This window comes from Leucoraja erinacea, chromosome 21 (assembly GCF_028641065.1).
Source record: "Leucoraja erinacea ecotype New England chromosome 21, Leri_hhj_1, whole genome shotgun sequence".
NCBI lineage: Eukaryota > Metazoa > Chordata > Chondrichthyes > Rajiformes > Rajidae > Leucoraja > Leucoraja erinaceus.
The window spans coordinates 23,336,811-23,364,803 of record NC_073397.1 but is presented as its reverse complement, the minus strand read 5'-3'; the positions used below and the strand labels follow the sequence as shown (position 1 = coordinate 23,364,803).

The 27,993-nt window shown below is 40.4% G+C and overlaps 2 protein-coding genes across 2 annotated transcripts in view; both read right to left on the bottom strand.

Annotated features, from left to right (window-relative positions):
• LOC129707408 (V-set and transmembrane domain-containing protein 2-like protein) overlaps nt 1-12,594 on the bottom strand; it is a 78,688-nt gene extending 66,094 nt beyond the window's left edge. The window contains exon 1 of the mRNA XM_055652419.1: nt 12,372-12,594. Coding sequence (XP_055508394.1) covers nt 12,372-12,447 — 76 coding nt within the window. The 5' untranslated portion in view covers nt 12,448-12,594. The remainder of the gene's footprint in view (nt 1-12,371) is intronic.
• The window catches only part of LOC129707403 (protein-glutamine gamma-glutamyltransferase 2-like), a 276,786-nt gene that overhangs the window by 240,597 nt on the left and 8,196 nt on the right, over nt 1-27,993 (bottom strand). The gene's annotated exons all lie outside the window — the stretch shown is intronic.

Below are 27,993 nucleotides of genomic sequence, written 5' to 3'. Positions count from 1 at the left end.
CTTGGCACGCAAATTACACGACCTCGTGGTCATGTTGAGGTGCATGGGCATCGTATGGCTGCGCGGGGCCGGCCCCACTGAGAAGCAGGGAGGGGCATGGAGGGAGGGAGGGGCATGGCTCTCTCTCTAGTTCCGGTGACAGACCACGTACAGCTAGAGCAGTAGTGTTTGTGAACTGTTAATAAACTAATAGTTAACACACAATGTGTTGTTGAGACTTCTTTACAGTTGTGCGCGACATTGCGCTGGGCTCTGAAATTTTTGTAGTGAACTAAATCTTTGCGCGCCAACGGCCTGTCGGGGAACTGACGGCCAAAGTGGGACAGGCCCAAGACCGTGGCACGACGCAACGTCTCACCTTCAACAGCAGCAGAAGCAGGCAAACGATCGCCGAGCTCGGCCTGGGGCTCACGGCCGTTGTGGTCCGGATACGCCCGCACTTCTACACCCAGAGCGGGGCCAAGAAAATTGAAGATAGACACAAAATGTAGGAGCACCTCAGCGGGACCGGCAGCATCTCTGGAGAGAAGCAATGGGTGACGTTTCGGGCCAAGACCCTTCTTTCTGGTCAAGAGTTTCGACACGAAACGTCACCCATTGCTTCTCTCCAGAGATGCTGCCGGTCCCGCTGATTTACTCCAGCTTTGTATCCATCTTCAAATGACGTCACGCTCTCCAGAAGGCTGTGCGTACACATGTAATCGCACCCGACCTTCGCAGGACCATCGTGGCTCAATTTGCGTGCCAAGGACATGTAAGTGGGACAGGCCCTTAACTAACTACATCTTCCAACTTACGCTTTGTTTACAACAGTATATTACATTTATCACTGTTGTTGATAACATGTTTGTCAGCTATTGGTGTTACATTTCAAGGTGAGTGCTCACATCTATTATTACAGATTTACATTGCAAATTTTAAATATCACATTAATTTAGAAAAACAGCTCTATCATCACAGTGATCAACTGACTGAAAGCGGGAAGAGCATTTGCAGCATGTCACTCTGATTGCAAGATAAGGAAAGTAAGCAAATGCCCCTGGGCGTTTGTAATTGTGTTTCCTTCATCTGTAAATAGTTGTTTTTTATGCATCTGAATGACAGCTCTTCTAGCACTGAGGAATTTTAAGTCAATAAGTGAATAGGAAGTAATTGCAGATGCTGGTTTAAACCGAAGATAGACACAAAATGCTGGAGTAACTCAGTGGGGCAGACAGCATCTCGGACTGTAAACGCCAGGGACTAACTCTACTGAACGTTTTTCCTTCCATTATTTATTATGTAAAGGTATATGTGTGTTATGATTGTGTTTATAGTTTGTTTGGTTGTTTGGTTATTTGTCTTTTTGCACAAATGTCCGCGAGCATTGCCACTTTCATTTCACTGCACATCTCGTATGTGTACGTGACAAATAAACATGACTTGACTTGGCGATCTCTGGAGAGAAGGAATGGGTGATGTTTTAGGTCGAGTCCCATTTTCAGATTGATGCAAATGCAGACTGGTATCTTGAATGAACCACAAATAAGATGTTCTATAAGAGACATCTGGAAGCCTTATTTTACATATCAGCAAAATAAATGAATGGATTTAATTAGTTCCACTTCAAACTGGCTCACTCTAGAACATGCCAAACAAATATGTTAAAATGCCAATAATACTTTCACATCTGAGTATTTACTGGTTTTGGATCCCCAGACTATTTGAAATACTTCCATTGTTTGCTTCCTCTTTCTACCACGGGTGATACATTTGGAATCATGTTAATTAATGGCTTTGCCACATGTGCAATCTGATAAAGAAAATGATATGTTGCCTATTTTTGGAAAACAGCTTTCTGCACCATGCAAGTACAAGGTTGCCATATTAATGTCTCTGTCCTTGATTTCAACAGTACTGCCATGGAAGATCAAGAACCCATCTTATTTCCCGTGCAAGAGAATGATCCTGCTCAAACAACACAGTCGTGGTAATATATTGCAGCATATAACAGTATATTGGAAAAATATTATATAAAACACACTCACGCACGCGCATAACGCTTAGCAAACAAAATCAAAGCAGTAAGCAATAAACTGCTGGAGGAACTTAGCAGGTCAGACAGCATCTGTGAATGGAAATAGACAGGCAGCATTTTGGGTAGGGAGCCTTCATCAGACTAATGAAGTAGAGAGGAGATTGCTGGTAAAAAGAGGTGAAACGAAGGGGTGGGGTAAGTGCCGATAAGTGAAAGGTGGATCCAGGTAAGAAAGAATTGTTGAGTCAGTTGGGGGAGAGAAGTAACTAAGTTAATGGACATGAATAAGACAGTTGGACTAAACAGAGCTGTTTTGTCCACTCCACTATAATTAAGCTGTCCGACTCATAACGAAGATGTCTGGTAGACATTGGAGCAGTCAACCTAAGGAGGAACCTGATAGAAATGAAGAAATTCATGAAATAGTTAGAAAACAAAAACAATAACAAATTTACCAACGCTGATGAATGATTCAGTAACTCAAAGTTTTTATTACAGGAAATCAGGAGCAGTGACCACTGTCATTACATGCAGAGGCAGTGAACATTTTATTGTGAAAAATTATTAATCTTGCTAAAATTACATTCACGAGTGCAAAGGAAACACATATTGAGGATATAAATAAGAGTAGGGATTTGATAGGACAGAATTTCTAGCGCGGATCAGATGTGTGAAGCTGCAATAGTGCATCGCATGCCCAGTTTGCTAAAGGCGATGACTGTGTTAAGCATGTTTTAATTTTCTTACCTTTTAGTGGGTTTCATATTTTTAATATATGTATTATGTTAGTTTGAATTTCAAATTCAAACTCTAATTGGATTGGCAGTGGCGCAGCAGTAGAGCTGATGCTTTATAATGCCAGAGACCCGGGTTCGATCCCGTCTACGGGTGCTGTCTGTACGGAGGTTGTATGTTCTAGAGATTTCCTGTGACCGTGTGGGTTTTTTCCGGGTACTCTGGTTTCCTCTCCCATTTCAAAGATGTACATGTTTGTAGGTTAATTTGGCTTTGGTTACAAAAATTGTAAATTGTCCCTAGTGTGTAAGATAGTGCTCATGTATGGGGATCACTGGTCAGCGTAGACTCGGTGGGCTGAAGTGCCTGTTTCCACATTGTATCTCCCAACTAAAAAAGAAATAAACTAAACAAAAGTCATGAAATTTACATAAGATTAACCATTTGCCTGGTGTCTGAGATACTGGTTTATGACTTGTTACCAGAGAAGTCCTGAGTACCTGTCCAGTCCGCATTGGCACATTGTCGTTTGTCCCGTCCGCATTGGCACATTGTCGTTTGGTAATTACCACCTACATGCAAAGTTTTCTCAGCAGAACTCCCCAAGCATAACCTCTTCTTCTCAGGCAACCCTTTGGGATGGAGGATGGTTTGCTTCTGGTCCAGTCGGAGGTGATTGGCAAAGCAAATTTGGGACATGGACATTTGGCCAAAGGTGGGCAAGGAAGTGGTTAATGGATGGGCAAGTGGCTAGTCTGGGAACTAGTGTGCTGCTGAAACCTGGGCTCCAGATATTCAGTGTTCCTCTCTGCATTACATGGTATGGGCAGCATTCTCAAAGTTGGTATGTATTGCAATTTTCCACTGAGGTATTCAACTCATCCTTGAAAAATGTCCTCTATCCATCTGTTAATCTTGTTACATTATAGGGGTTGCAATGTAATAGCTGATTTGAAGGTCTGTTGTTCAGAATGTGAATAACCTGACTAATAGAATTGACTGTAATTACATGTCAATGCAATGTTGGTCTGGAAGAAAACACTAATGATGGTCCATTTATCCTGCAAGTGGATTTAGGAACTATTTGGGACAATGCTGGTGCCAACTAGCCAGCGTGAACTACCAGAATGGCAGTCCATGTTTTGGGTATGCAGTTTGGGCATGTAGCTATGTAGAAGGGGAGATAACATAGCCAGCTGATAGACCATGAACTTTGTGCTGGGTTTGAGATCTTGATCTTCAGACATCCTTTTCCTCAGGTGGCCAAAACTTGTGCTGGTGGATTGAAGTCGATGGTAAATATCATCAACGATGTCTGCTTTCATCACAGTGAGACTCCCCGAATATGATTCATGGTTCCCAGCGACTCACCATAGACTATTCTCTGTGGGTGGTGCAGACAGTGGGGGCAGTTGGACTTTCAATTTGTGAATATTGAGTGCAAATTGCAACCTCTTGTAAGTTTCTGCGCATGAGTTGATACTTTGTGCCTGCGGATCTAAAAGCTAATTAACTGAAACACAAGGTTTCCCTTATAACCGCTACATAAGGAAAGCAAGTGCATGGAAACAATCTGCACACATCCTTCCATGTCACACAGTATCCTACCTTGGAAATGTATTGCCATTCATTTTTTATTATAATGTCACAGAGTGGTACAGTGTGGAAACAGGCCCTTCGGCCCAACTTGTCCACACCGGCCAACATGTCCCATCTACACGAGTCCCACCTGTCCGTATTTGGCCCATATCCCTCCAAACCAGTCCTATCCATGTACCTGTCCTAACTGCTTCTTAATCGTGGATTAGTCCCTGCCTCAACTACTTCCTCTGGCAGCTCGTTCCATACACCCACCACCCTTTGAGTGAAAAAGTTACCCCTCAGATTCTTGTTAAATTTTTTCCTTTCACCTTAAACCTATGTCCTCTGCTCCTCGATTTGCCTACTCGATCCATTCCTCTCATGATTTTATACACCTCTATAAGATCACCCCTCCTCCTCCTGCGCTCCAAGGAATAGAGTCCCAGCCTACTCAACTTTTTCCTTTAGCTCTGACCTTCTAGTCCTGGCGACATCCTTGTAAATGTATTGGGTCTGAATCCTGGAAGCCTACATCTTACTGGACTACAGTAATACAGCAGTTAAAAAAGCTGGCTCACCAATGGCCTTACTCAAGGGAAATTACTAACGGGCAATAATTGCCGTCGTTTTATCAGCAGTACTCGCATACTATCAGTGAAAGTATGTTGAAGTGCAATGATATTATGAATGGCATTAAATAAATGTGTTTCTTTTATTTACATTCTGTAACACTTCTCAATTACACCAATCTCATTATACCAAATTGAATATCAGATTGCATTTGTGTTCCACCAGCTTGTAAATGTTCCAAATTGGTCTTTTAACAATTTAAAAGATTAATCTTATCCAAAGCAATAGTGTTTTACTTGCAGCTCAAGAATATCTAGATTTTTTTCCTCAAAGCAATTAAATATAATTTACTCAAAAAAACCCTGTTATTTGTGTTGTATTACCTTTTCTAATTGTTCCTCAGATTCTTGGCATGACGTATTGAATGATATTACAACTTTCCAATCCTGAGAATGAAACAATTAAAGAAACTGGAAATGCAATGTTGTGATCTTTAAGAGGCTTGTGGAAAAATATCAAGGCAGTTTTTTGTGTGTTTATTTAATTCTCCGCATAATTATGAATCTATAGGTATATGGATAGGATAGTTTTAGAGGGATATGTGCCAAATGCAGGGAAGCGGGACTAGTGCAGATAGGACATGTTGGTCGGTGTGTGCAAGTTGGGCCGAATGGCCTATTTCCACACTGAATGACTATAATGACCTAGCATGAGTGAGCAGCTCATTGTTACTTCATGCAATCCCCACTTCCTTTGAGATGAGGAGACACCACTTGTGGGAGAAATACTCGAAAAGTCATGAATGTACAAATGAGCTGTTAACTTTTGACATAATTGGAACATTTTCAGCATTCCACATTTTCCTATTAACATACACAAACATTCATTTATAATTAGTTTATAAACTAATTAATTGGAATTACACTGCATTCATTTTTACTAAGTGTTATAAGCTTGGATGTTTCTTTAATCCTTCTGATTCAGCATTTTTTTTTGGCTATCATCATCTCGAGAGTTTAGCTCTCAATCACGTTGCAAGGTGCTAAACAATTGGGAGAAAAGATTCTTACGCTATTATTTAAATATCTGATGATTTTTCTCCTTATGATAATTAAAACATGATCTAAGCATCTAAATTATGTTTTCCTCTCTTTATGTTGGATAACAGAACTAAATCGTCATCTTACATTCTTAAACTAGACCACATAGTCACCCTAAATTTAATGAATTTTCTCTCGTGGTCAACAGCATAGTGTTTACACCACTGATGACTTGCTAATTATAGATGTGTTGTTAGTCATCTGCCTACAGAGGGAGAGAAAGGCATGCATTTAGATCAGTTCATTGATACTTCGTATATATACACAGGCATTAGATTACACAATCATTTAGCCCATTGTTTCTTCATCGCCACAAAACAGATTTTGATTCAAAGGATTGCCAAATTGAATAGAAAAGCATCATTATATTAAACAATTTTGATATGGATTTGTTTTTAATCTTAGAATGATATTACCCAATGTCCTTCAAAAATAGTTTATTCTTGCACAGGATACCAAATCCCAATGAAATAATGAAACAAGAAGCAGATTTCCTGTGAACTGTATAATGACATTTTAAATGCATTATCATTTGATGCTAAAGCTGAAATCTCTTCCCCCACCCAATAGGGTAAAACTGAACCATGTCTGATAAGTGTTATCTATTACATTTGATATATCAATTAGAAATTATTTTCAATTAAATGTTAGTAATCAAAAATATATAAACTAAGTAGGGACAATCTGCATGTAGTCAATAAAAATCACATTTAGAATAATTCTCCCATTTATTTTCCAATGGTTAGTTGGCAAATTTTTGATACCTTAATAAATAGGTTTTTGTTCAAATATTTTTTTTTAAAGTGTAAATAAAAAAGACTGACTATTAAACATTAATAACAGGCATTTATCATGCAACAGTTGTTTTTATAAAAGACACAAGAAACTGCAGACGCTGGGATCTTGAGTAAGCACCAAAGTGCTGGAGGAACTCAGCCAGTCAGGCAGCATCTTTGGAGGAAATGGACAATGTTTCAGGTCCCGACAAAAAATGTTGCTTGTCAATTCGCTCCACGGATGCTGCTTGACCCGTTGAGTTACTCCAGCACTTCGTTATTTGCTTCGCTTTTTTGTAATGAGCTAGTGAAACATATGTAATAAACAGAACAAACTTGGACAAAATTTGAATTAAATTAAAAAAGTGCGCAACTTTATTCAAATGAAAACTGAATTCCACACGAATATTAACGAGGCTTTCATTTTTAACTGGTAACCTTTTTTAAAAATTGATGAAAAAAAGTTTTATAATATCCAAAGTATAAAATAAATACTTTTATTTGTACACATCCTCTCTGATTATGCCTTGTTACCAGAGAACTTAGCGACATTAAAGTAACACTTTTTATTTAAAAAGGGAGAAAGACAAACTGAGTAATTACAGGCCAGGCAGCCTAACATCAGTAGTCAGTAACTTATTGGAAAAAAAATTCAAGGGACAATATAAATCATCTTTTTAGAAGGCATTGATTAATCAAATTCAGTCAGCATGTTCTTGTTAAGGGAATATGTGTCTGACTAACAAATGAATTTTTGCGGAAGTAACAAGGAAGCACATTTGCTGTAGAGTGTGTGGATTTTAGCAAAGCTTTTCAGAATGTCTCAGAAGATAAATTAGCCAGGAAAGCAAAAGCCCACGGGATTTAAGGGAAGGTGGCAATTTAAACGCAAAGTTGAGTCAACAGACAAGTAGGAAAAATAACTAGCAGCGTTTTTAGACAAAGGAAAGATGTTTACCATGGTGTTGATGGGCACAGTGCGGAGGAATGATGGCAAGATTGGGGTTATAATGGAAACTGGCAGCAGATTTAACCAATGTTTATAACATTATTATGGATCTAGATACAGTGATTACCCATTTCCTGAGTAAAGGGATGAGAGACTGAGCAGCCTAGAATTGAAGGCACACTTTACAACCATAAATTTATATTATTCCTGACAATGTCAGTCTCATAAGATTATAGCACAAATTCATGGCATCGTTAAAATTAGGGTAGAGTTTCTCAGTTGATTTACTGTGCTGTAATGTTATTATTACCTGAAATCTACTTTAAAGCTTGACTGCAAATGTTTCAGACCTTATACGTAACTAGTAGCACTTCACTGTGAATAATATTTTAGTACTTTGCAGTCATTAATGCATTTAATGCCTCATCCTGCAATTCTGTTTGTGAAATCTAGTCTATGCTGCCTTTGCACCTTCATCAAAAAGCTTTGTACAATCCAGATCCTAGTCTCTAGCCCGAATCATTTTTTTCAAAATACTTTCAGTCTGTGAGCCACTTTGGTAAGTTTTGGACAATAGACAATAGATGTGTTCTTTTATTCCATGAAATGAAGTTCCCGCTGCAACATTGTCAGAAGGTGGTGTTTCTTACTCAAATTTTGTTAATGATATGTTGTGCATCGCATCGTATTGGGCAATCAAACGTTTACTGTATAAGCGATTAATAATAAATTTGGAATTGTGAAACTAAATATTGCAGTTCCAGTAATATTTCATGGGTTTGTGCATAAAATACTTAATTACTCCCCTTTCTCAATCTCACTGTTTCTATCACAGGGCCAGACTATCGACTGATATCTACTACAAACCCAATAACTCCAGCAGTTATCTTGATTACACATGTTCCCACCCTGCCTCTTGTAAGGACACCATTCCCATCTCTCAATTTCTCTAGTTATACTGCATCTGCTCCCAGAATGAGTATTTCCACACAAGAACATCAGAGATGTCTTCTTTCTTTAGTGTGGTGTTGTGAACCCAAGACTCCACTGGCTGTGGCCCCAGTTCTGTTCTTGCCTCCCTCTCCCCACAGATGGAACAAGGATAATTCCTTGGTCCTTACCATGCACACGAGCAGCCTCCACATCCAACACATCATACTTTGACAATTCCACCACCTAAAAATGTGATCCTGTCACTAGTCACATCTTCCCATCCCCCACCGTTTCCGCTTTGTGAGCATCCACAAGCCAAGTCGCCAGTTTGATAAAACACTCTTCATCATCTCATTATATGTAATTCCAATAATATTCAGTAATTTAACATCTATCGTGACAAAGCAGCTCACTTGACCAGCATCGCATTCACTGGCATTCATTCCCTCCATTACCCATGCATCAGGGCCACTATATGTTGTATTTTAGACTTTAGTCTTTAGAGGTACAGTGTGGAAACAGGCCCTTCGGCCCACCGAGTCTGCGCTGACCAGCAATAACCCCCATGCACTAGCATAATCCTATGCACGGGAGCGCAATTTACAAACAACAGAAACCAATTAATCAACAAACCTGTACATCTTTGGAGTGTGGGAGGAAACCGGAGCACCCAGAGAAAGCCCATGCAGTCAGAGGGAGTATGTACAAACTATGTATACACAGCACCATAGTCAGGATCGACCCGGGAACCTAGCTTTGCAAGGCAGCAACTCTACCGCTGTGCCACTGTGCCGCCATTTCAAGTAAATGGAGTAAACCTTCTTTGATTATATACCAAAATTCCAACACTTACAGCCTTAAAGAATAAGGGCAACAGATGCATGGGAACACTATCAAACCGCCAGGACATGCAACATACAACTATACGCTTTTCCTTCATCATGGTTACTTAAAAAATCCCGAAACTCCCTTTTAGCATAATTATGGGCATGCCCATAACAGATAAACCACTGTAGTTCAAGAAAGTAGGTCATAGTAATTCTCAAGGGCTAATTTGGGGTAGGCAATAAAAGCCAATTCCAGCAATACCCAGGTCCAACAAAAGCATTATAAACATTGGAAAGATATTTCATGCATCTTTGAGAGAAAGGGAAAATAAATGTTTAAACACCCAGTTTCCTGACATTAAGTCTTGTGCATTGAGAAAAGGACACAATGCACACTAATGAGCACTGCCTTCACAACTATTGAGATTTTTTTTGATGAAATGCAAAACAAATAGTAAAATGATCTATTAAAATTTGAACTTCTCTGGGCTTTGGTTTGTTATCAATGATCTGAGCTTCTGTCTTTTCTTATCAGCAGGGGGCATCCTTACTTTTCCAGTGAACACCACTGCTTGTCTCCATCCATATCCAGTAATAACCAAATGGAATCAAAGAGGAGCAGATTTTTAAAGCAGTTTTTAATTATATCTTTCATTATCGTAAAATATCCCAAATCGCATCTTTCAAAATGAATAAACTAGTTGTAAATTAAAATTGCTACCAATACCTGTCAAAACTTCAATGTCTGTCAATTCAAATATACTTCTGCAAACAAAATGATTTCCTTTTTTATCTATGTTTTACAGATGTTGAGATAATGCTTTCCATTAACAGGAGGAAAAATTAATCCAGTGTAATCAATGAGGAAACAGCAAGCACTCACTCGAAATATCATGATCGATGTGTGCAGCTTTCTGGGTTAATATCTAAATCAGCATTTTGCAATGACAAAACCCATTTTTGTGAACTTTTCTCGATTTGTGTTACTCATAACCCTACGTTGGGCAAAGATAATAATTTTCAAAACTTTGAACTTTCAAAACTACCATTCAAGTTGCAAAAGGGTTATTCTGTTTATTGTATCACTTTTAATATCTGACGATAAAATATATTTTTTTCATTATATCTGAAATTGAAAAAAATAACATTTAAAAAGATACCCATCAAAGTTGCTTTGTGGCTCTCCCAAAAGATTCTACAGCTCCAGCAGGCAAGGTGTGTTACTATATAGATGCAGCGAGAGTCACAGCTACAAGGGGTGCATGGAATACTGCGTCTAGTCCATCATGACTGTATATTTGGATGCTCAGAAAAAGTTTGTTTGTTCAACCCTACAAAGGTATGTGACAAACAATATAGTCGTATAGCCTATGTTGTCAATAGAACATGCAAACTGGTTAAAAATAGTTATCCACACTAACTTTCATGAAAGATACATTGGACCTTCTCAGGAAGGTGGATTCCACCAAAATGAGTTTGGTGCACATGACCAAGGAGCAAAACATTTAGCTTTCATCTTTAAGAAAGAGTACAGGCACATAGTGATATTTCTTGATTCTCTTGATTCACTTGAATCATGCATTTAACAATGTTTAACGATCATAATGCTGCAATGATACCCTATCATTCCAACCACCACCCCACCCCCTGCCCTTCAGTGTCCCCACACCACCAAAATGTGGGACCAGTCCAATTGTCATGTGCTGCATGTAGATTGTCATCTCCACTATATTAGTTTCACCATTGTGTTGATTGAGATGAATTACATTTATCTAAGAAAAATCAATGTTTATAGGGTTGCTCTCTGTTCCCTCCAATGTTCAATATTTAATGATTCTAGCTACTGAAACAGGATATTATCAGCACTCTATCAGCCGGAGGTAAATTTCGAACAGTAGTTCCGCTCAGAATTCAACATTCGAACTGGGAGATCAAGTACAGAGCCACAGTTTTGTTTCTCCTGTACGGGTCTCGTAGTAAAAACAGAAAGGAAATAGCACTCGAAATCCATGTTAATACTCAAACAACTTGTCAGACAAACTTAAAAAAAAAATAACCAACAACTAAATCCATGCTCAGTTTACAGAAATCTGAGGCAAAATTCTACTCTCTGACTGCAATAAATCACTGCTAGATGTAAGACAACCAAATTATAAGCATAAAGATCATATGCACACTGTTCTTCTATTCAAGCATTATGCCATATTGGACTGAATTATTATTATTTTGACGTTTAATTGATACCACAGCAAAATGTAAAACAAATAGAATTGGTAATTCAGTGTGGATTACAAAAAATAATAATCAGCGAAACGGTGTGCAAAATACCTGTCTGGTTTTCAAAGAGTTAATCTTTACTTGCAATGTATGGTAGAATTTTGTCTTGGTGTACAGGGATCGCACACGGATACGCACGGATAGCGTGAGTTCCTATGTATGGACCAGTTTCTATTCTTGCCGACCACAGATCGCGCTATCTTCCTAATGGGAGCAGGAAGTTTCAATCCTGAATTACATGTAATATTTTTGATTGGAATATTTTGTTTTCCATCTGTTGAAGTCAACACTTATAGATGCAGTAAAATGAAACAATTTCAATAGTAGGGTATCCACCCGATCCAGGTTTTAACTTGCCGTACAATCTGGAGGCTGTGCTTCATAATAAATGAATAAACTGAATGAATCGCGCAGTGCAGCCCTCTGTTTAAGGATATTCTTAAAATGTTACGGTGCATATTAATTGTAAGAGCAGGAAGTTTAAGTTGCATTCTGTGGCCAGGAAGGGGAATCGGACACAGTGAGATAAGGAACAATGGTGATTCTAAGTGCAAAGGTAATCTCGGCGACCGCTCGCCTGAACCTGTCCTGCTGCCTGTTTCTCACCTTGTGAAGACACGGAGAGTTGTGCATAGAGCCCAAGGTAATGCAAAGCTCCTATAATCACTCCAAACGTCCCCATCTTGCCTGCGACGCTCTGTATCTCACATCGGTCGGAAATCCGGAGCCGGGTCCGGGATAAGCGCTGCACGAAGCTGCCGCTGCCGCTGCCTCTCTGCTGCGAGCCGCTGTCCGGGAGCTGACGCTTCTGCGGTTACTTGCTGATGTGGCGGAGGAGGCGCTCCGAGCTCAACCGTGCTGAGCACGTGGGCGCCTGGTCACCGCGCGGAGGGATTCGTTTTTTTCCTCTATCTAATTGCTGGTGTCCAGGAACAGTGTTTGGAAAATCTAACTTTTGCACACAGAGTATTGCAGCTTTCACTAATGTTCCTGCCCCTCGTTGTCAACAGTGAGTTCACGGGATGCAGTGAATCCCATTATGTCTATTGGCCTATCTGATGACCCATTGACAGCCCTGTGCCCTCAGGTTATGGAGATAATTATGGGGTCTGACCAGCGATTCCGAGAGCTTTGCATTGCCCGACAGTTATGTCCAGTTCCAGGCTTATTCATGGTTAGAGGGCTTGCTTCAGTGCAGTAATTGTAGGAGCTCTGTATTACCTGGAGCTCTGCTTTGTATTACCGTGCCCATGCACAAGGTGGGAGCTCGGTTTGGAGGTTCCGTTCCTTCTCAAACAGATGAACCTCCAATCTAATGCGGCAAAACCAAGTGGTGCTCCGTGAAAGGAAACTTACCAGTTCTCCCATCTGATTATGTCCATTGTGCGATTATTAATGAGCAGAAAGTCATACAGAATGTCCTGCATTTGTTTGGCACTCTCTTGGCTGAGAGAGTGATTGGGTTTCCGCCTTACTGGGGAAACAGGATCCCTACCCACGGGTTGGTTTGCTTGTAACCCTTTGCCGATGAGTTCCAGTGATATTAGGGAACTGGTGGCATTTGTAGGTCTTGCGTTTAAACCGTCCCTCGGTCTCTCCACAGCCCTGGAGTGCACAGTGAAGACCGCTTGAGTGGGAGCTACTGTGTTGATGGGAATATCAAGGTCCCTCAAAAGTTCACAAATCGATCTGAAGCCTCTGTTTCCTCCACTGGTGCTGCACGACCCGCTGAGTGTTTCCATGGTCTGCTTTAATCGGAGATTCCACATAGAACCATCAAATGGTGATCAGATCATCTGCTTCAGAAACGAAAAATAATGATCTGGGGCAACACCCTAACATCAAACCTTAATCCTCTTTCCTTTTCCACAGACGCTGAATGACCACGACGTTTTCAGTTTATTAAAATATTTATTTAAACATGTTTTTATCTCCTGCAAGTATGAACGTTAGAGGATTGAGTTGGGGTGGAGGGGAGAATGGCTGGCTCAATAAGGAAATCTAACTTAAAATATATATATATTTCAGGTCCCACAAAAGATGAGAGGGAATGTAGCTTCTGCTGCAAGAGTCGGTTGACCGAGCATCGCGGGTTTTGCTCACTCTAGTGTTGGAACTTCAAACACAGCTTTTCATAGAATCTGAATATTATCCAGCCCAAGCAGCGTAAAATAAAACGTAAAAATATTATGTATCTGCTAACTGTTTATTATATAATAAACAAGATTTTTAAAAATGGTCCTCAATTGATTGCCGCCACATCAAACTTATTTATGGTTATGTACAGCGAGCTGACGAGCTGTTGAAACAGGAGGCAATCGAGAGAGAGAGACGAGAGACTACAGATGCTGGAATCTTGAGCAAAAAAAACCCAATCTGCTGGGCAAATTCAATGACAGGCAGCACCTGTGAGGGAATGGACAGTCGGTGTTTCGGACCGAGACCCTTCTTCAATACTTCCCGGACAGGAACAACGTCAGCCTGTTCCCTTCTCGGGTGATGCCTGACCCGCTGAGTTCCCCTCAGCACTATATATATGTGCTCAAGTGCGATCACATACGCTATCAGCGGGAATGGAACTCCACCGATTCTGACGGAAGATTTCAACTTTAAAAGTTTCCCTGGCCTCAGCTATTGCTGGAAATAGTTTGTAATTTAGCACACAGAAAAGACCGTTCGGCCCTCTATGCTCAGTCTCGTCGATAAGGAGCTACACAGTTTTTCTTCACTTTACATCACGAGGTGAATAGCATTTCAAATAATTCTTCAGGCACACATCCTCGCTATATAAAAGCCTTTCAACATCAAAGAGGTCGCAGAAACCATCTTGTAACCCATATTATCACGAACGAATTATATTTTCCACATTTCCCTCCTCTATCTTCTATCAATTACCTTTAGTTGTTGAGTATTTGGCCAAGGTAACCCGGCCCTTCCTATTTCCGCTATCTAAACGCTCAATAATTTGCACAATTCAATTCCGTCTCTCCAGCCGCATCTATTCCAAATGCCTATCCATTGCCAGCCGTGGAAAGCCTCTTTCCCCTGCCCAGTGCAACCTCTGATACAGCGGCCAGAACTCTAATGCCCAGGCTGCGGCCTACAAGCGTAAAATGCAATTCTTAAGTTACCTCCCTGCTCCTATATTCTGTGGTAGCGTGAAAAAGGGAAAGCATCCGTGTGTTTTTTTTGTTGTTGTTTTAACAATCTTGTAGACCTGTCCCCCCTCTTTATCCATACGATGAGCATTTCTGGCAATTTTATTGGTTCGTTGGATTTCTCGCATATTTTGGGAGCAAAATACAAAGAACTAATGATCTACACACCTTCTTAAACCTGCCCGCGCCGCATTGAACTGGGAAGTATATAGCGTAGAGCCATACATAAAAAATGCCCATTAACTCATCAAAACGGTCACTATCATTGACATAACATCGTTTCATTCTGTTATTTTTATGTTAACAGCAAGTTTCAGCAAGGATTAAACCCTTATCGCGTGAGTGCCTGTCATTCCCGGTGTCCGAGAAAGTAAGAGAAGAATGGACCTTTTATCACATTAAGGTAAAGACTCAGAAGAAGGGTCTCGACCCAACATGTCATCCATTCCTTCTCTCCAGAGACGCTGCCTGGCCGCTGAGTTACTCCAGCTTTTTGTGTCTATCTAAGATTAAAATTCAACTCGGGTCCCAGATTCTTCTTTAGAATATGTAGTTCTAACATTTGGAGTTTATTTGTGTTGACTTTCAGAAAATAAGGCAGTGAATCCCCTATGGCAGCGAGTTTAGGGGAGAAGGGCGGGGGTTCTTCACGTGATACAGCATGTGGGTGGAAGTTACCTGGACTATTCGCTTATTTGAATTTGAGATGTTATTTGGAAGGCCAGGGGGGCAATATGGAATATTATCTGCATTCGCTTCGCAGACATCAACATTGCAATTCCTCTTAATGAGGATGATTATCAGAGTTAATGATAACAATTATAATGACTTTCTTCGTAATATATACCAATTAGGGAGATTACATGTTAATAAGCACTACTGTTGGTCTGGTGCTCGTTATAGCAGGAAACCACATTGGGACCTTGCGGAATGACTCCACATGAGGAACACGGGTCAACACTAACACCTCCAACAACAGCTCGGTTTCAGACCTGCAGAGACAGAGTTGAGCCGCCTGTGGTCGGACATGCTCCGGTGCTACAGCGGATCTATTCGCTGCTGTGTGCTCTCAACGCGATACATATGACACCCGCTGTCCAATTCAGCACCGCGGCGGTGGACAGCTCCACCGCCAGCCCTTAAACCCCAGGGCCGCGGATGAAGTAAACTCTCTTTCTCTCACGCAAATACGAAGATAATTTGCTCACTTAATCAAAGACACAATTTCTGATTTTTATTTAAGCCGGGGACATTTTTTTTCCATGTTATTGCCGGGATCTTGGATGCGGGGCGTAGATTTACGTTGCGGTGTGAAGATTTCACCTAATTCTTTACTCTCTGTATTCTCCCGAACAAGGCTGCCTCTTTCCGCGTGATATATACCAAATGTCAGAGCTTTCTTTAATGCAGCAATCAAAGCGTGTACTCCGGCACCTTCTCTCAGAACAGCCCCGGGCAGGAGGATTTCTGGCGTAATCCCAGTCATGTATTTTCACTCCACTTTGTCACCAACGCATTTATAAACAAATAGTAGCTCGCTGATTGCAGTTACCATTTATTTAATTGCCATTTCTAAATCTGTCCAATGCTTTGGTCGGATATTCTTGCGTTTAATAATTTCAAAACCGCTACTTGAAATAAAGTTGGAACACTGCATTATCTACGATCTGAAATGACTGTTTAAAGATGTTCATGTGTTTTTTTTAGAGAATTCTCAATAGTGTTCTCAACGCAAATATTCAGTGAAGTGCAGATACAGGAACATGATGTGGAAGCGAACAAACCCGCTCCGGCGTATTCACCGGGAAGTGAAAGAAGACGGCGATAAAGGCGGCAGGTTTGCTCACGGGAACTGAAACTCCGAGCGGAATCGCAATAACCCTCTACCATCGACACCTGACCAGTCTCAAACTTGCAGCCAGAGATGAGCTAGTTCTCGGCGGCATACCATCGTAACATTGAACAGGGCAAGAGGAGACCGTTCAACCCTTTGCGTCTGTACTGGCTCTTTTAAAGAGTTAAGAATGCGCTTCATTCTTTCCTCGTGGCCCTAAAGATGTCCCTGCTCATGTTTAGTTCCTATTGGCACGCACCTGTTTCCAGTAGGCATTTCGTGCGCTCCAAAGCGGGATAATCCCCCCCCCCCCCCCCCCCTCTTCTACCAACTACTCTTTTTTAATTTATGACTTGTGATCACGGAGCCTCCTACAAGTGGAGGCGGCTTCTGCCTGCTTGCTTTAGTAACACACCATAGTTGCGAATAATGCAATTAAAATTATCTTTAATATTACCTGTCTAAACAATAAACGATCGTCCCATAGTGAAGGGCGCTTTAAAGTTATGATCATTGTTTTAACGTAGGGAAATGCAAGGACAGTAATCTAAAATGAATAAAATAATTTATTAATTCCTCAAATTGTGACAGATTTATAAATATTGTGTTTATAAATATGCACTAAAAATGCCTAATAGGCTAGTATTCCACCAGGTGCTGTTTAAAGGTAATTTCATTTCACTACCAATTTTTTATCGAATGACTTCTGTTACAAGTCCTTGAAATTAAAATACAGCTTTATAGGTGGGATAAAGCTGGGGATTGATTTTGTTATTATCTTACTGGTTTGATGAGAAGGATGTCCGAGCAGTGAAAGTGAGTTATGGGAGACCTCTCGTCTGTACGACACGCTGTTAACTCATCAACAACTGGCTTGTGAGGCAGTTTCTGTTAAAGAATTTCTGGGAGTCGGCGCTGCTTCTGTGAGAACGGAGGGGACTTTGGGAATCTGCACTGCCGGGGTCCCACACATACACGAGCCCAGAATCATCTGTCATCAGACATAAATGTACTCGGCTGCGAGATCCTCAGGAATAGGCTTTCTCTTCTTCGTTCCGCTTCCACCGTCTGCTTCCCCTTCCCACTAATGTGTCAACAACACTAAGTGTTTATTGTGAAGGGAAGAGATTTGAACTTTTTCTCGCCTTCCATCACAGTGAGGAATGTGGAAGAGTCACTGTGGTGGATGTTTATGTTAAAATGCGTTTTGTGTGTTCCGTTGCTTTTGTTTGTATGACTGACTTGGCAAATGAAATCCCTCGTATGTTGCACAACATACTTGGCTAATAAAGTTTTATTGTGATTGTGATTGTGATTACATTCCTCTTCCCCTCTCACCACCCAGGTTCCTTCTCGCCGGAGAGCGTTGTCCGAGTTATTGGCCAAACTACATTCTGCACTGAAGTCATATGCATGTGGATAAAGATAGATATGTTAAAAGACAGATGGCATCACTGTATCCCAGATTGTCGGACCTGCTCTCTTACTGACGGTGGCATGGATTCTATTATTTGTTGAATTCTTCAAAGCATGTTTAGTGCACTATGGCGATGATAAATCTAATCCTTATCCACCAGGAAATGCACTAAAAAAGGATCAAACTCCGACGGTGCATATGATGCATCATTTTCCTAGTCTGATATTTCCGATGCCATGCTGTCCAGTCGATTTGAACAAAATTTTCTGTGTAATCATTAATGTCACCGTTTGGGGCCCAACGCAGAGTAGTCAATGGACTTTACAGCACAGGAGGGGTGAATTCGACATTGGGGTTCGTTACCGGGTGGTCAGCCAGAGCGAACTCACCGCGGCAACTCCCATGGCAATGTCATGTACACTTCCAACTGTGCAGCTCACACGAAATGTATGGGGTAGAAACTTCTTTGGGGCGGTAATGATAGCCTGATCATTTCCAATTCAACACCATCTCAACAGAACTAAATATCAGTCGGGACACAATTTCGTTCAAAATAGTGCAATTGGATGACCATTCACGATCAGTTTCTAAATCACTTGCGGGGGTTCAACTGGTAATGACGGTCTACCACTTAAAATACGTTGCTAGGCTGATTTCCTCCCTCGGTTATTTAACCTACTTAAAATGGTGGGAATCTATCCCCTGGAATAGGTTTTAGCTTCCCGCTGTAATCTAGAGGCCTTACGTGATGCGTTGAGGTGATGTATCTAACATTACGTGCATTGTGCTGATACAACTAACCACTAAAAGAATTGGAACAGTGTGCCGCCACGTGAGCCTGGAATATGTATTTCTGCAATAAAATTATTAAGGCACGAACATATAGTATGTTATTTATAGAATATAGACTAACGGATGTGAAGCTATATTTAAACAATGACTGCAAAAGTGATGCAGTATCATTTACAGTTTGGAAAGATTAAAAATACATATTTCATCTAAATCAATGGAAGTGTAGATAAATTAATTACCTAATGTCAGAAGTTTCTATTTAATAAATGTGTTGGTGGCAATTAAAGATACAACAAGGTCGTGTTGTTCCATGTGCTGGGGAGATGAGATATGTATTCTCAACACAAACTGACTTCTTACATCAGTAATAGGGGAAACAAGTATTTTTTCAGAATTATTTCATAGAACAATATTTTGAACCATTTTATGTTTGTGTGTCAGAAATAATCAGCAATGGTACATCTCAAAGGAGCAAATCCCAGTGTAATAGCATCTGTGTCTAATGTATTCACATGCCTACAGTTTATTAGTGCAGTAGAATTAGTACAATGGAGTTAATGTAGACCCTGCACGTAATTTCTCGGATGTTCTCTGAGATACCAACAATCCTTCAGGTGAAGTTTTTCAAATTGTACTAGTTCTTCGGTACAATTGGTACAGTTATTTCTTAAGGAGTGCATTCAAACTTGGAGATCTTTAAGAAATAACTGTATGTACCATCCAAGCTCACACATGAAGAATTGTCAATTTAAGAAAGTACTGAAGAACTGGTATTTTCTTTATTCAAAGTGTATATTGTGTCTTTTACAGCAAAGGCTCTGTTGGCAGGAATCTGGAACAGGACAATTGACCATAATTACCCCTCTTAAACACGTTGATGCATTGCATTGATGAGTTAACTAGATGTTGACTTCAACAGACTCGGTTTGATGATCAATCCGGACATTCTAATTTGCATCATTTAGCACCACACCAGGTAGAGCCATTTTTGTACTAGTGTTTATGGAACTTACTTTCCCCCTCTGATTTTCTATATATAAATCCCAAGATTAATTTAATTAGACATAATTGGGTGACGTGCAAATGAAGGTTGTGCAGAACTTAAGAGAATGCTAAATTTAGTGTGAATACAAATCAGGTCTTTCATATTTTCAGAACAACATTTTGGCATTCTGAAAAAATACTGGATTGGTGTTGCAGCAATTATTTTATTTTAAAATATTATGTTACCTGCAATTGTTCTTGCGAATAAAAATAGTACTTACATTTGACACCTGGGGTAAATTACAGGGAAGTGTACCCTCATTATGCACAGCCTTGTTCAACATCATGGAACTTGTGATTCCACCCATCCAGACAAACTGTGGAACGTTTCTGCACATTTGTCTACTATACAGAATCTCCATCGTGAGTTTTCTCCATGACAGAATAGGTGCCATGAAACTTACAAATGGGTCAACAGCAGAACCTCTCAGTAAAGGTTGATATCCAACAAGGTTGAGTAATTGTCCTAGTCTTTTTCTCAGATTCTCTCACCACAATGTGGCACCTCACCCCCTTGTGGGAACGTGGCTAATCTTCAGAACTAATGGCAAACTATTCAACTTATTGTGACTACACTACAAACTTAGGTTACCCAGACCTCAGTAGTCAAACTTCAGTAATGTGGAGGATCGTTGTGTTCACACAAATTTGCTCCAGAATTTAGTTCACTTTTTCACAGAAACATGAAAAGATGGTCAATCGCTCAATAACCACATGACCAAGGGCATTTACCAACATGCGCCGGCTGCACCACAGGGCCCTCCAAAAATAAAAGTTCACAAGACCCTAGAAAATGTGGATTACTTACCATACCTTGGGAACAACTTTTCAGTGAAGGCAAAAAACAATGATAAAATATCACCATTGCCTTCAAAGAACAAGCAAAGCTAGTGAACTGAGGAAAAGAGTATCTGAAAATTGCCACAAAACAATTGATCTACTGAGCAGCAGGACCATGACCACCAATATGCTTCTGAGATCTGGAATACCAATAGCAGTCACTCAAGGGACAGGGAAAATACCAGCTAAACGATCTTCACAAAATGCTTTAAATTCATGGCAAGGATAAGTGAACCAATGTCACCATCTTCTCGTGGCCAACTTCACACAATTTAAATTCTAGTTATACTTAGTTAGAGATGTTGGGCTGACCACATTGTTCACATACTTCACACCAGACTGCATAAACAGGCATTCTATTTCATTTAGACAACATGGAAATAGGCCCTTCTGCCCATCGCCTCCAAGCCAACCAATGATTGCCTGTACACTAGTTCTATCCCTCACATGAGTGACAATTTACAGAAGCCAATTAACCTGCAAACTTGCAAGTCTTTGGAATGTACGAGGAAACCAGAGCACCTGTAGAAAACCCACACAGTCGCAGGGAGAATGTACAGCTTTGTACAGAAAACACCCACAGTCAGGATTGATCCCGGATCTCTGGCGTTGTAAGGCAGCAACTCTTTTGCTGCACCACTGTGCCACCCTAAAGTGTATTCCTTAAACAAAACAAAAAGTTCTGAATTAACTCAATGGGTTAGGCAGCATTTGTGGAGGGAATGGACATGTGATGTTTTGGGGGAGAGGACCCTTCTTCAGCCTGAATAAGTCTTCATCTTCAGGACAAAGAAGGGTCCTGACCCAAAATGTCACTTGTCCATTCCCTCCACAGATGCTGTCTGACCTGTTGAATTCCTCCAGCATTTTGCTTTACTCAAGATTCTAGTATCTGCAGTTCCTTCTATCACCACTCTATTCCTTGCTCTGCCATGGGAAGAGATTACCAGGTGATTTAAGGATGACCTCAAGGCTTCCTCGAAGAAATACAACCTTCCAAACCATCTCCTGGGAACCTCTGGCCTATTCCCATTCATATTGGAGAGAGAACATTTGGGATGGCATTGAGAAATATCAAGCAGCACATGCCCTGTGAATGTAGTAGAAGGTGTGCACTATCTCACAAACCACCCACCCACTCACTCAATCTGCCACCATTCTGCAATCATCCTTAAATCTCATTCAATCCCAGGTGTGGAAGAGCCTGCTACTCCAACAATGGCTTCACCAGCCATCTCAGAACCTGCAAAAACAGAATGGAAGCAATTCACTCTTAATTCCAAGGGACTACCTAAACAGAGAAGAGATTAACAATGGTAATTTGAAATATCACTGAGGCATGGTATTGATTAAAGCAATTCAGGAGAAAGGAGCTTTTGCTAAAAAGAAATGGTGGTACTCAGTGCAAATGAGTCTTGATTATGCACATTGAATAAAATCAAGAGGAAATGAAAGTAAGTGTTATGATGTCTGATCTGTATCTGACATCCTGGCATTGAGTTCTGCAATATTACTCTAGTACTGTACAAGGAAAAATAATTAAAATTAAAAGGGAAATATATTATATTTAAAGCAATATCCTGGCAAGTCTGGTTGTCTTTGCTTTAATGATCGGTAATACTGAAGTATTGTAAACCATTTTCAATAATTATATCGATCACTTGCCCACAAATTTAAACTGACTACTTTCCATCACAATCAAATGGATTCCTTGTTGGCAATCAAGACAGCCATGGTTCTCAAAGAAGGGGTAGGAATGGCTTCAATATAATATGTGATGAGAAATGGCTTTCAGTGAGAGATCTATCATCAGGCAAAAGAGATTTGAAACAAATAAATAACTACTTTTCGTATCACTATCCTGAAAAATGAGGCACCTCATTATCTGCAGTTCTGTTGAACAGAAGCTTCCCTGGATATTGCTGCAGTTCATTAAACTACACACCATTCATGACATCCTGCAGCCCAAATATTTCACATGATTAATAATATTTGATATGAGTCTGACCACACAGTATTACAATAACAAGTTTTAAAAATATTGTTGGAACTCTACACATATTGCTATAGTGATCAATTAAGCATATTCTTGACTGAATCCGCATAATCTTAGTGAGAGTAGTCGACTTTGTCAAAAGCTTGAGACTTTTAGAAATCAATTGTAGAAACAACACAACATTGTGCAATCTTTAACGTTATCTTAAAAGTAATTTCTCCCAGTTCCTCACAAAATTGACCCTGCTTCCTGTTCGAAGGAATAGGCTGAATCGCCCTGACTGTCTTTTGTGGCCCAGGAACTCAGATTTCCCCACAAGAACAAGGAGACGCCAATGTCTGAAGCACCCGGTTATTCAGATCCTGGCCCGGCTGGGCGGCCAGCTCGTTGGCGAACCCATTGTGGAATCCAGCGGCAGGAATGCTGCAGGAGAGCTCTGGGTTGCATCTGAAGCTCCAGCAAGAGTGGTGTAAGTGTGGCAACCTAGTCAAGTCGAGTCAAGTTTATTTGTCACATACACATGCAAGATGTACAGTGAAATGAAAGTGGCAATGCCTGCGAGATTGTGCACAAACACCAGAACAAACAGAACAAACAGAACAACAGAACCAAACGGTATTTACATTTGAAAAAAAAGACACAACAACAATTACTCCCTGGTGAGATCAGTGTTTACAGTCCAGAAGGCCTGTGGGAAGAAATGCCTTCTCCATATAACCATATAACAATTACAGCACGGAAACAGGCCATCTCGACCCTTCTAGTCCATGCCGAACACGTATTCTCCCCTAGTCCTATATACCTGCGCTCAGACCATAACCCTCCATTCCTTTCCCGTCCATATAACTATCCAATTTATTTTTAAATGATAAAAACGAACCTGCCTTCACCACTTCCACTGGAAGCTCATTCCACACAGCCACCACTCTCTGAGTAAAGAAGTTCCCCCTCACGTTACCCCTAAACTTCTGTCCCTTAATTCTCAAGTCATGTCCCCTTGTTTGAATCTTCCCTACTCTCAGTGGGAAAAGCTTATCCACGTCAACTCTGTCTATCCCTCTCATCATTTTAAAGACCTCTATCAAGTCCCCCCTTAACCTTCTGTGCTCCAAAGAATAAAGCCCTAACTTGTTCAACCTATCTCTGTAACTTAGTTGCTGAAACCCAGGCAACATTTTAGTAAATCTTCTACTAATCTTCAACATTCTAGTAAATCTCATCCTCTTTGTTTTCGCAGCGTGACAGCGGAGGCGCTTGCCTGACCGTAGCGGCTGGAACAGTCCGTTGTTGGGGTGGTAGGGGTCCTTCATTATCTTGCTGGCTCTCGATCTGCACCTCCTTGTGTATAGGTCCCGCAGGGGGGTGAGTGTAGTTCCCATGGTGCGTTTGGCCGAACGCACTACTCTCTGCAGAGCCTTCCTGTCCTGGGCAGAACTGTTTCCAAACCAGATCGAGATGTTTCCAGACAGGGTGCTTTCTACAGCACCAGAGTAGAAGGATTGAAGGATCCTCAGAGGGACTCTGAATTTCCTCATCTGCCTGGGGTGGTAAAGGTGCTGCCTTGCCTGAACTCACCTGTGATTGATCCTGTGGGAAAAGGTAAGAGAATAATGCTTTGTTTATTCTGCTTTACCTCAGTGCTTTTAATAAATTGCTAAAGTTTGTTGACATATTTGCAGTTTAACAAAAGATATACATTTATTTGACTGCTAGGGACATTTAAAAATTGCTAAAAGTCTTTGATCGAGGTCAGGTTATCCCGGGGGTTTTGCCGCAGATACGCCACTTGATGGTGACTTCCAGTTGGGAGCCTATTGCTTGCTGTCCCGCCACAAGTGCGGGTGGGGTCTGAGTGCAGGCAGCCGAACAGCACCAGGACAATGAGTTCCACTCAGCCAAGCGAGTCCCTGCTACTTGTGCCTGTTTGCTGCCACTCAAAACCACTGAAAAGCTCATTTACAGCTCTTTTTTGCATATTAAGGAATTTATAATTTATTGGGAAATACCTGTATATTTAACTATAGGTCAATTTCATTATTTAAGACCTGGTTACCCAAAGACGTTGAATTAGAGCCATTAAAATGCTTTTTTTTTCAACTATGTTTTCTTCAGATTACCACTACATGTATATTATTTAAGATTTTTGCAGTTGGTTTCATTCATGGAGTTTTTGCATTTCTGTATTTTTGTTTTAGCAGAAGCTTGCACTTAAGGAACACAATTTAGTCCAATTTTCCATCCTATCCCCAGTAAACAATTCAGCATCCTAAAAGCAGGCCATTTGGCCCATTGTGTCCATACTTGATAATGCACAATGATTTATTTGTGTTTGTCTAGCTGAATTGAAAACCAATCTTTGGTCCAAATATTTGTAATTGATTTGGATTAGCTTGATGGGTGTGTATACAGGTAATTTAAACTGACACTGGTAACAGATTAGAAATCAGTCACTCTCATTTATCAGTGACATTGATGTGCAGTTGTGTTTGGGAAGCAGTGTATGGAATATTTGAAAAGCTGAATCATTTAATATAGGATGAATTTTAATTTTGGTTCAATAAAGAAAATTTAATGATATACTGTATGGTGTGCTTCAATGAAATATTTTTAAGTATCACATGTGCCAGAGATACAATAGCAAACAGATTACATGGGACAGCATTTAAATGGCAGGTTCAATAAACATTAGTTTACTTGGAAAAATAAATCTGATAAAAATCTAGATTGAGTAGGAAGGAACTGCAGATGCTGGTTTACACTGAAGATAGACACAAAGTGCTGGAGTAACTCAGCAGGTCAGACAACGTCTCTGGAGAACAGGAATAGGTGACATTTTGGATCAGGCTTCTCGATCCGAAATGTAATCTATTTCTTTTCTCCAGAGATGCTGCTTGACCCGCTGAGTTACTCCAGCATTTTGTGGCAACGATCTAGATTGACTTTTGTTTTAGTTGTCGTTTTGAATTTCCACTCTAATTTTATTTTAAATATGTGGAACCCTGGAGTTCATTCCCAAGGTTGAGTTTTGATGGGCACAAGTAAACTGCGTTTGCCTCAGTGACTTCCTTTAATGAAACAAAAGCCTCCCAGCTGCATGTTAAGAAAGAAGACTTTGAAAGAGTTGCTATTTTTATATAAAAGAGAAAGACAGCCACTTTATTCAGCTTATCATACAAGTCAGGCAACAAATTTATGATTGAATTTCAGTACATCTGAGCTGCCAGAGAAATTGTCCGACAAACAATTCTTGCTGTAGATAAGAGAGAAATAAATTAAACAACAGCTCAGGAATAGAACACAGCAGGATAGAGATACTGCAGTCTAATAGCTTGTGCGGTTGACATCTGAAACGTGTTATTTACATATATTTTCAATTTTATCCTCCAACTATATAAACAAGAACCTATCATTTCTCTTTCTCATTTTGTTTTTCAAAATCAAGAAACCCTGAGGAAGGATGCCAAGAATACTTGGCATACTTGATTAATGAAGAATGACTTGAAGAATACTTGATTAGTTAAGGGTGTCATTGCTTGGCAATGGTGTCAGGGGTTATGGGAAGAAGGCAGGAAAATGGGGTGGAGAGGGAAAGATAGATCAGCCATGATAGAATGGCAGAATAGACTTGATGGTCTGCATGGCCTAATTCTGCTCCGACAACTGATGAACTTATGAACTTACTTCAGACCCTAAAATCTGTTTTCATTTGTAGAACTGACCAAAGAAAGAATCCTGGGCTGTCACCTCCTTTCCCCATGCCAGTCCTTGCATTGCTAAATTCGTGGACTGACGTATATAATCTAATTAGGGTATTGAAGGAATGGTGCAATAAAGAGTTTAGCAATCAATGTGATATTAATTTGTTGCTTTCTGCAGAGAGGTTGATTGGTTATGATGGTGAGGAAGAGAGATGAAAAGAACATGACTACCTGAGTTCTCCGTACGACACTACACTAACAAATTCCTCAACATACCTTCTCCCAGCTAACAATGATCTATTCTACATGTTCCTTGATTTCCATCCACTTTGTCCCGGTTATACACCTTACACTTCCTTATGTATGTATCTCCCACTCCCCTGACATCAGTCCGAAGAAGGGCCTCAAACTGAAACGTCACCCATTCTTTCTCTCCTGAATTGCTGCATGTCCCGCTGAGTCACTCCAGCATTTTGTGTTTATCCTCAACAAACTTGCTGAGATTTGGTCGTTGATGGAACCCTAAATTACATTGTTTGTTGATTCTAGATAACAATGCAGTGGCAGCAAACATGACCTTGTTGTGATCACTCAGGTGAAAGTAATTTAAATTTCTCACTAGTCAATTAAGCAGTTAAACTTGGTTATTCACCACTTTGTCTGTGGCTTGGTGGATAACAGAGCTACATCTGCCATCTTTCCTGTGTAATCTTCAGAAATCCACTATCATTTAGGAGTGAATTATCTTGGCTGAATACCTGCTTGTGGGATGGAGGTGAGTTCAGGAGGATAGATGGTTTATTCGCCTTGGCAATTCTGGATGCACATGGTTCAAGTGCTTTAGCTTTGTCTTTTAGTTAGTTGTGTAATGCTCATCTGCCCTGCTGTTTCCAGTATTTGGAATGTACCCTGTCCTGTATTGTAACTTCATCGCATTATCATTTTACTTTTCAGCATGCATGATGGTAATCCCGACACAATCTTCTGAGCTCCCTGTTCAATCATTCAATCTCCCGGCCTGATAATAAAGGCATAGCCAATGATATAGAAAACCATGAGGTTTCTGGTTGAGAGGGATATAATTCTGTTGATGACCCTCTCTGCTTTGTGAATATCAAATTTTGACCTATGTTATTGATCAGTTTTTGAGAGAAGATGGGTGAATTTCCAGGACAACCTGGAAAGAGCCTGTGTGGACCTGATGTTTTCATGCTGAAAATACTCTGTGATTTACAAATTAGACTTGTTTCAGTCATTGATTTGGAGACTGTGATCAGATTACTTTCTCCAATAGAATTATATTAGAATAAAATATAAACCATGTTTTGATATGTGTTGATGACACTTCTCTGTTAACCATATAACCATATAACAATCACAGCACGGAAACAGGCCATCTCGGCCCTACAAGTCCGTGCCAAACAACTTTTTTCCCTTAGTCCCACCTGC